The sequence below is a fragment of the Pyxicephalus adspersus genome, chromosome 7 (assembly GCF_032062135.1).
Source record: "Pyxicephalus adspersus chromosome 7, UCB_Pads_2.0, whole genome shotgun sequence".
Taxonomy (NCBI): domain Eukaryota; kingdom Metazoa; phylum Chordata; class Amphibia; order Anura; family Pyxicephalidae; genus Pyxicephalus; species Pyxicephalus adspersus.
In genome coordinates, this window is record NC_092864.1 from 13540284 (window position 1) to 13551053 (window position 10770).

The window sequence follows — 10770 nt, forward strand, 5'->3', positions numbered from 1 at the left end:
TTTGAATCCTAGACCAGATCCATTCCAGGTTTGCTGGATCACCCATCTTCACATGAAAGTGAATCCTCTCCAGTCTTGGAGAACCTTAATAAATTAGGCCCACTGTGTTGCTAGACACGTGTTAAATTGCATGCCAAACCAATAACTTTTTCTTTAATTCTGGAGAGGGTGGGGAAGGATTTAAGCTCATGTTATGGTTTTACTGCTATCCGATGCTTTATTAGAACAATCTATCCTCACTTCCATTTCTGTTGACAATGGTCTCACCAGACAGGAAGTGAGTAAAAATATTTGCACAGACAAAAAAAACTGGTTTTTAGTCCTACCCTGCTTCCTTAAACAACATTTGTATTTCTGGCTGTGCTGCTATTGGGGAGTTCTCATTTCCAATCTTGTAAAAGGTTGTCAGCAATTCTGGAAGTGAGCGGAAATCTCTTCAACCAGACCAGCCATGTAATCTAAGGAAAATGCAAGGAACCTGATTTATTAAAGCTCTCTAAAACAAGAGAAGATAGAGTATGATGGGTGAACCTGGGTCATCCAATAAACCTGGAATAGAAATAGTCAAGGGTTAAATACGTTTGCCAAACAATAGGAAATTATTTCATTAAATCCATTCTAGGTTTGCTGGATCACCCAGGTTTTCCCAGGATGGTATATCTTTCCAGTCTTGGAGAGCTTTAATAAATCAGGTCCAGAGAATGCCTTTGTATCTAAAGCTTATGTTACAAGGCCATAGCTTTAGCATACCAGCCAGGGCAGAAAACCTCCCTACATACCCCTCTACACTAGCTATTGGGTCATGTGATATTTCAGGTATAAATGGCACAGGGTTGTCCAATCACAGGAAAACTTTCTTTTGTCTGCCCTCTGTATTCAGGCGTATTTAAAACTCTTTAATTCTCTGATAACCCCTATCACTGACATCCCTTATAACTATAATGACCCGTCCTTTTTTTCACAATAAAACAGAAAGTGACACTGTAATTGTAAAGTGAAGAGACAACAAAGACACTTTGCTTTTCTGTAGCTTTTATATTTGATACTCATAGCTTTATGATTCCAATTTAATTGCAGGTTTTAGTGGTGTAATGTCAGTAGAGATTTTATACTTAGTGACAACTCGCTGGTGACAGGATCACATGTAGAACATTTATCTGTTTGTATAGAGTGGCTCCCTCGCTGCTTTTGTGCTAGTAAGGGAGATTCTGGGTTTGGGTGATTCAGCCGCTGATAAAGTATTGCCAGCGCTAGGATCGCCCAGTTGACAACCCCCATATTAATATATATTGTAACAGCTGGCCAATGAAATCACAGGGTTTTGTCCAGGATGATAGGTACATTTGCCGCAGATACAAGTTAAGCAGAGTATTTTTCTGTTTAGTCAGACAGTTTTCCTTTTGACCTGAAGGTGGGGTTGAAGTACCAGGCTGAGTGACAATGAGCTTCTTGGCCAGGTGAGGGAGCTAAAGAGGTCTGGGTATGAACAGGTGTAACTGTCTCACCTGAAATGCATGCTGGAAATTAGGCCGGGGATATAAACTACCTGCCTGCTTATTCCTGGGGCTCTGTCTTGGCTGGTGAGCTGGAAGAAGGGGAACTGGGGTCTGCAGTCTGGAGTAAAGACACAGACTTTGTTGGGAAAGATATATGGTTAGAGTCCTGCACAGCACTAGGTTGGGCTGGATTGTTAGTAATGGATCTAACACTGAGTTAGAGGCCAAGTGGCCAGGCTTTATTTTTGCTGTTTGTTTTATTTTGCCTGTTTTTGTGTGAAAATAGTATTAGTGAATAAAAACCCTTGTTGCATGGATAACTTGCTGGCTCTGTTTCCTTTTTGAAACACCCCCCCGTTGCTACAGGTGATCTCAAATATATATTTTAGCGTCATGCAAAGAGGCTTATTTAGCATATGACACCAGGGTGTTGTCTAGCAAGGGTAACGGGTAAAGCCTAAATGATAATTAATGAGCTGTCATCTTTTTTTTCACAGTGGAGTAAATCAATGCACACAGATGTAGGAGGTGGCTGTACACATAACCGGTTGCAGAGCTGGTCACTTTCGTTTATCACAGGTTTATCATTTTATTAAATATATATTATTTCCTTGATGTTTTTACTCATTGTACAGCTAGCATTGTGACAGGGTTTTAAGACAACCTGCAATCCGTGAGAATGGAGGTCGTTGCAGTTTCTGAAAACTTTTCCCATGCTGTCCGGATAACGGTCATTCCATTGGTAAGCAGATTTCTGGTTCCTCGTTAGGAATTTCGACATGGATGGACCCACTGGGCCTCACTAAAGCTCTCCAAGACTGGAGATGAACAATTCTTAAAAATCATTTGCTATTTTTTCAGTGAATGTTTTTAATCCTGAACCAGATCTAGTCCTTTGCTGTATGACTTAGCTGTGCTCAACCCAGAATTATTTTTCGTGGGAAGAAATTCTAGTTGGTTGGCAGCCCCTGTATTGTGACCCAACTCATCAGTAACCACCCAAAAAACAGCCGTGTGATTGCGGCTGGGTGGTGTGCCTGGCTAAAAGGGCCGGGGAAGAACACTGCTCAGGTTTTTCCATAATAGCCTATCTTCTCCAGTCTTGGAGAGCTTTGATAAATCAGGTCTGTCGTGTATACAAATGATCAAGCAAATCCAATCAGAAGCTTCCATCTATCGTGTGATTTACCCCATCCCTAAGGTATTCTCCAAGTGGCCATCATTGGCAGCCTTCATATGTATATGATTCCAGATTTGTCTAAAGGCCCTTACAGATATCCAATAATTGTACCTTAAAATGAGTGTTATCCCACAGACATGTTCAGCTTATGCCAAACAGCCTGGCCTGCTCTATAGAGAGGGCAGCACTACATTCCCGATATAACAGCAGCGAGTGTAATGGTCAATCCAAAGCGGCAACACTAAACAATATCACTGGACACCTGTACTGATGTCTCAGGCATTGAAAATACAGCTTTATATGTCCCATCATATTGATATATCACTGATTGGGCTAAAAAGCATCTCAGCTCTTTGCATTGTGTTATCACACAAGGAGGTATAAAACACCAGTACAGTACAAGACATGGAAGGAAACATAAAGGGAAGACACAAGACGAACTAGGAAATCTGCAGAACACAACAAGGAGAAGAGACAACACAGGGTAATGGTGTAGGACAATATGGAAACCATATATTGGGAGAGAACACAACGTAATCTGGGACAACTCAGGAACCTTCAGGACAAGGAGGAAAAAGGAGAACACAAGGACAGCTCATCAGGAATACAGGAAAGCATGGGGTGTATAGGAAGGGATGCAACTCAAAGTTACCAAGCACACATTACTAAGTTTCTTTGTTAGTAAAGGTTATCAGTTCAAGTCCAAGTATAAGCTTATCTGAGAGTGCTCATAGCAAACCATGGCTGTTAATAGGTTATTTGCATACAATACAATGTTAATGGGTTATTTCAGTGCATGTACTAGTTGCTACACTGCATACGTAGTAGCATTGTATACCATTCCATGCATGAAAATAAACACAAGCCCTCATGCGCAAATACTGAGTATAACCACCAACTTTCCCATTTGATGGTAATTACGCCAATGTCCAATCACCAAGAATGAAAATTGAAGAAATATTGTAAAGATCGGCACTGCAGGTTCTCCTTCCTACCATTGCTTTATTACTTTATAGAATGTTTGATCCGTACTAAAAATAAATGTAAACCCTTATTAAATGATATTTAGCACTGTGTATCATAACCTTTTCTTGTTATTTTTTAACAATAATTTTCACTCCGTTATCAATCTCAGTGCTGTGACCCCCTGATATTGACAACAGTGGCCCATGCCTGCATAAAGTATGTTTTAATGGTCATTTGTAGGATGACCGGATTGGGGTAACAGGATAACAATGCAGGAGAACAGCTGTAAGCCATGGACATGTCACCAAATACCAGGAAGTAGGAGTGCTAGCCATTCATGGAAGTATCATTGGGAATTATTTCAATAGAAGAGGTAAATTTATATCATAGATAAATAATGGAGGGCATCAGTGGAAACAATATTCATACTCAGCATTTTGGACATATGCATTGTGTTTATTTTCATGAAAATCCTGCTTCTTAAAATGGATTTTTAATCTTCACGCACCTGTGTGGACCTCACAGGCGTCTCCAGGCTCCTGCCCCAATGCCTTCTGGGAAAGAACAGTTGCGAGCAGCTGAAATGGAACGGACGTGAAGAGAGAACCAAAGAGCATGTAAGAGGAAAAATGTGAGATGAGGAAATATGGAAACGTGATGTTCATGTAAATAGACAGTGCAGCTTCCTAACCCCCCATTACCCATTCTGCAATGCTAAAACATTGTTAATAAAGGGTAACCCGACTTTAGTTTGTCGATAAAACTCACTGCCAGCTATGAAAAAATCAATAGAACTCACTGCCAGCTAGGATTTTCCCAAATTGATGATTTCTATAAAGATTTATAAATCTTTCATAGCAAAATCCACCATTTGGTTTGCAGGATTACAAATTCTAAGAATGCAGCCTAAAAAAAATTATATTTATATGTAAATTAGCAATCAGTACATACACCGCCACTGTGTATGAGAGAAATGAAGACTTTCAGCCCTTTTTATTCCTAGAAACCAGGAAGGCAGCTGCACACATTTGATGGCAGTTTTAATTTTTTCAAATAATTCTCCTAATCCCCAACTATAATAATATTTAAAAAATCTTAACTACAATATTGATGAATCAGTTAGAAGACCTGCTTTGTTAGTGATTTCCCAAGTACTAATTTATCATTTAGATAGGAGGGCATTATTCCTTAATATACCTTGACCCCCTCTGCACTAGCGGGTATAGCGTGGGCACTGCTAGCACTCTGACCGCTCCCAGAACTTCGACCACTGGCGGCGCTTCCTGTACTGCCCATGCTGCTGCGATCACCACCTGGCATGGGAGCAAAAAGAAGTGTGTATTAAACAGATCAGGGGATGGGGTTCAGATTCCTCATCCTTAATCAGCTATGACTTCACTAATAAACCCGGGCAACACTGAAGCACCCCAACTACATCACTCACCCCAGTAGATGCTAAGATTATGAAGAGCACACAGAATAACCTTGGTTTATCGTAATAAGCAAATTTTTACTTGGTAAATAAATATGATTAACAATATTGCTGTAATTAGGTTTACAAGCAAGCCCTGTAGGGATCTTGGTTTCTTTATACAGTGGAAATTTTGTGTTAGCCTAACGTGCTGGTTCAAGTGCACCAGATACCAATGATCTAAAAGACACGGAATCTCATGCCAGTGTGCAACAATGTATTTACCTTATTTTAAAATATACCAGCCCAACCTCAGCAATGTCTAGATGGTTGAACTGTATTTGATCTTGTATCCTATTACCTAACCTTCAGTTAGAAATGTTCCTTGTTTTAAATAGCTTGTTCCCCATCCTTGCTTACTTGTCCTGGTTTCCAACCGGACTTATTTTTCTGCCCTTGGATGATTAACAGCTACAAACCTGTGCCTGTCCTGATGTCAACTTTGTCTTCTAACCAGACATCTATTTTGCATGTCCTGACCTTACCTACAGTATATCTACTAACCAGACATCTATTCTGCCTACCTTGACCTTAACTTTATCTATTAACTAGATATCTATTCTGCATGCCGTAACCTTAACTTTGTCTCCTAACTATATATAAATTCTACATCCCTTGACCTTACCTTTATCTACTAACCAGACATCTATTCTGCTTGCCCTAACCTTAACTTTGACTATAAAGCCCATGCTGCTTGTCCTTATCTGACCTGTCACACTCAAGAATTCCACAATAATACCCTGTGATACATGTGGCTGCTTTTACTTCCATTTTGGCAGCAAACTTCACCTGTTTTGGATAAAGCCCCACCAAGTTGACATCCACAACCCATATCTATCCCAAAGGGATCCTAAACTATTCCAAGTATACAGAGCATTACCCGGCATTGTGCTTCAGTGATGCCCCCAGTTTCTAAAAGAAACAACATAGAAGTTTCACTGCTCTGCAAAGCAGGTCTAGCTTCTGCAGACCTTACAAATATATAATCTCTACAGGACAACTATAAAGACCCAGTGATGTGACGCCAGCCTGCAAGAATCTGATTCCTAAAAAAAGGAAATGTTTTTGTATTTTCTAATAAAACTATTACATGGTATTACATGGCCCCAGAGTGATTTTTCTAACAATTCTATCAGCTGTACGCTCAGAGAAGGGGGTTGGACCATCTGTGCATGTGACAGACGGTTTTCTACACTGACTTGTCTCAGATCCAGCACGGCTTGCAAAAATAAACTGGCTAGATCTCTTGTGATTTGAAAAAAGCTCTGAATTAACCAATCAAGCACCTTTAGTTTGGACACAGCATATTCCTTTTAGCAAAATGGTTGATCCAACCACAAGGCTACGGAAGAACAAAGCAGCCCCTTTTGTGCAGATAATATGATGCATTTTAATAAATGACTAAATAAGCATCTGTAATCTGTAACTCTGAGATCAAAAGCTAACAGTATAATCAGGGCTGCAATACTATCAGACACAAATTTAATTTGAAGCAAGGTAATTTTATATAATATATTTTAGCAGTACTTTTTTCAAAGGATAAGAGCCACAAAGTACAGCTATAAATGAATAATAATCATAGGTTTGATGATACACAATGCAGCCTCTATGCCCCGAGCTTGCTTACAAGCTCAGTAGGACTGTTCCCATGGCTATGTCTGTGAATCAGTAAGGCCCCATATTCCAGGGGCAGCCTATGAACAAGCTTTTGGCTTTCAACCTCAACATAGAACAGTGGCCAGGCTATGGATGTTTTAAATATTGATTTATCAGTAACAACCGGCACATGAGCTTTAAAACAAGCCCCCACTGACCTTTCTAGCTGCAGACACTGTGAAGCCATAATTATTTGCAATTATCTAGTTAATAACAGATGCAGTAAAATCATTAACTTCTGGTCTCAGCACTTCCCATGCTGTCCTGTGTGATTCTCCTCTTAGAGAATAAATAGCTGGAAGAGAACGAAACACAAAATGTAAGCATCCCACTGTGTCCAGTGTCTGCAGCTACTGAGCTCATTTACTGCTAGTTAAGAATTGACAGAAATATGTACATCCATAGCCTGACCAAAGTTCTATATGAAAGCTCACGTTATTAGGAAGATCTCTGCAATGGGTTATTGCCTCCTTTGAAGACCTGTCTGTATCTGTTACATACTGAATAGAACCCAGAGCAGCCCTATATACTGAACCCTGGGTTGTAAACCTATACACGAGATGCTTGTCAGGCCCAGTGCAAACTATGAGCTTTGCATTGTGCTTGACAAATCATAAAAATGCTGCTTGTACAGTGCACTGAACCCCAAAAGTTGCTGCTAGGAGGGCACTCCAGGTCCTTTCCATTATCTATTGACCCCTTCTCATGTGGTAAATGTTTTGAAGGAACAACCCAGAAATGTAAAGTCATTGCCACAGCCTGTAAAAAAAATATCAAGTGTGCAATGAATCAGGTATATAGTGGCGTTTTTATGATAAGACGGACAGTGAGGAAGTGAGGATGATTTGTTCATGGTGTAGACGAGCTGAAGATGTGGAAGGGTAGTTGCCGGCAGTGAAAGAGTTCCACGATGTTGAACAAGAACAACTACCCATTAACCTTCTTCTTGGGTGCCGTAGCAGGCTGCATTTTCCAATGCACAGCCCCCTCGGTGTAGAAGAGGTTAACAGTGATTTAACGTGATTACAGCAATTACCTGAAGGAAGGCATAACTTGGCAGGAGGGATGGAGTGATCTAGAAGTGGGTAAAAAGCTATTTTTCACACTGTGTAAAATGCTGTCTTGCAACATTGGATATAGCTACTTGATCCTGTATAAGAATTACCAGATTACCACAGTTAGTATTTGTGGTCAGGATTAGATTAAAACCAATCCAAACTGATTGCTACAAGTACGGGTGGGTACTACTGCTTGCCTATTTCAGAGGCCGAGTGGATATAGATAGCAAATGTTCTCAAGTGCAGAAGATTTTACACTTTACTTAATATAGTTACCTGGCCTACAATTAAGCAGCAAATTTCAGGGTAACCTTTCTTTGATAAGTAATGCCCAGCTAGGACAAAGTAACATTTTCTTCCAATAGCTCTCCTTTTCCAGGCATGAATACTTACCCAGCCATGCTGTCCTGCTCCAGATTTGTCTTTGCTGCCATCAAGTTTTAAATCTTAGACAGGGGTTGATGTAATGGCACATCTTCAAATGACAATATTTGGGCCTGGTGTTGGCAGCGACAAGGCACTGTTAGGTCCTCCCTTATACATAGTATCCCAATGCCATTACTTACGATAGGTAAATGTAAATCAGCTCTTAAAAAGCAGCCCCTGATGGAAACGCTCCCTTCTATTTACAAAACCAATATTGATCTGCCAGTTGTGAACAGAAGGGAGCATTCCTATTGACTGCTATCTGTTGGAGGAGCTCCCTGGTAATTTTCTGCTGCGGGCAGAGGTGGAATACAGCCATGCTTGTCACTTTGTCCTGAATAGCAAAATGACAATGTTTTTGAAAGTTGAATTCTGGACAAACAGCTAAATACACATTTGAAATACACTCAGTATTTAAAGCTGTTATTTGCCATATGATTTCTTATTTTCAAGCCAATCTTGACTTTTTATTCCTGCTAGACAGCACAGCTAGATTGGTGACCTAAATTATCAATACTGCAGTAACAGTGGAACAAAACCCTAAAAGTAAAAAACTGGGACCAGAGAGGTCCTTTACTGCAGAAGTGACACGTGATGTCTCTTCTGCAATAAAATATACATACCTTCCTGATTACAATAAATTCATTACACTCACCTGTCCTCGTTCCGTGGCAGGCACCACCATCTTCTGGGTCCCAGATCTTTGGCCATTCTTGTTCATCATACCCAGCATATCTTGGCATCCTACACTAAGCTACACGTGCACATCATACTGGAACACTTCCTTTTGTGGGGGGCAAGAACTCCATAATGTAATGTCTTTCGCACATTAGAATAAAGTTGAAGAAAAATGCTTTAACTGCATTTGAATAACACAATCAAGCATGGAAAGTTATAAGGGCAAGGCATGACCCCTTCGTCAAGACATGGTCACACAAGCCTGCACCAAGTACATTCCCTGACAGTGGAGTGCTGGGCTGTAAAAGAAAATGTTGTAGTGTTAATCACACAGCATTAGTAGAATTTAGTAGTAGATATATTTGTTAGGAAACTATACCAGGCAATACGTAATACTTTCTAGGCAAAGTTTTGATATTGGATGAGAACAATGTATGTATATAGTACCTGCAAATGGTTTTCTCAATACCCAAATTTCCTCTGCAGGGGCCACAGCAGTAGTTCCTGGAGACATGTGAGATGGACTAGATTCTGATCCCCGAGAGCCTTCAAAAACACGTGAAAGGAAACAAAAACAAAACATGACATAAGTTTGCAGATTTTAGCAGTCTATGCTTTTAAAACAATTTTTATTTACGCACACAAACCTGGCACTCAAAATTTAGAATTTAGAATCAGGCACAATGACCTGATATGTAATATAATTCTGTATTAAAGAGGGACCAGCAGCTTAATGTAAACCTGCTGTCAGGCTATAGTCATTTAAGTATTTACATAATCTTAGCAAACAGTAAATCAGATTTAAAAAAAAGCCTTTACTGACCTGTATAGCTGCATTGCATATGGAGCAATTATTCCTGAAATATCACAGAAGAAGCACTCAAGTTCAAGTCATTCTCTTAGCAGGTCAGCTCACCCTCTCAGATGTGACTCAGCAGCTCAGCTCAGGGTGGGCCAGTCACTGCTGGAAAGAAGAACTTGAATCACGTCCTTGCTATTACTGTGAAGCTTGAGAATAAGTTGCTCCACAATGCCTGCAGTTACAGAGTTTAGCAAACATTTTTATATACTTAATGGTCTATAGCCTGACCAATGTATTAATTTAAGCCTTATTATTATGGGCTGGTTGCCTTTTCATTTAATACATTAAGATTAGTCACAGAAGACCAATCATCTATATCATTCTAGAGTATAACACAAAACAACATACTGGAAGAAACTATTCTGCAATCAAAAAAGTCATTATTACATACCAATAAATAGTCCATTCTACTGGCATTAATATGAAAAAAATTGCACAATTTAGTCTAATAAGAATGCATACAATCACTATAATGGACCAATGGTACAGTCCTTTAGAACAAGTAAAAAAAGGAAATCACTAACATAGTCAGTAGAATAAACCATTTTACAAGGAAAGTCAATAATATATACTAATTGAATACTACATTACCAAAGAAAAGTGAACAATCACTAATACAGTATAAGGGTACAGTCCATCCTGCAAGTGAAGAGAACAGTAACTAGTGGAGAAAAGGGGTACAGACCAGTCTACAGGAAGAAAAACAGCGGATACAGATCAGTGATATATATCAGTCAAGGGGAAGATATAGCACCTGATATACACCAATGATATATATCAGCCAATGGGGAGAAATACCAAATAATATATATCAATGATACTGTATATACCAGTTTACAGGAGGCAATGACACGGACCAATGATACATACCAGTCTAAGGAGGCAATATAATGATACACATAAAATATATTCCTGTTTACAAGAGGGAATGGGAGCTGATACAGACTAATGCTGTATACCAGAAAAGAGGAGGTAAT

The 10770-nt window shown here is 39.6% G+C and overlaps 1 protein-coding gene across 1 annotated transcript in view; it reads right to left on the minus strand.

Annotated features, from left to right (window-relative positions):
* The window catches only part of CASKIN1 (CASK interacting protein 1), a 156729-nt gene that overhangs the window by 17623 nt on the left and 128336 nt on the right, over positions 1 to 10770 (minus strand). The window contains 1 exon segment of the mRNA XM_072417505.1: positions 9379 to 9477. Within this exon segment, the coding sequence (XP_072273606.1) occupies positions 9379 to 9477 (99 nt within the window).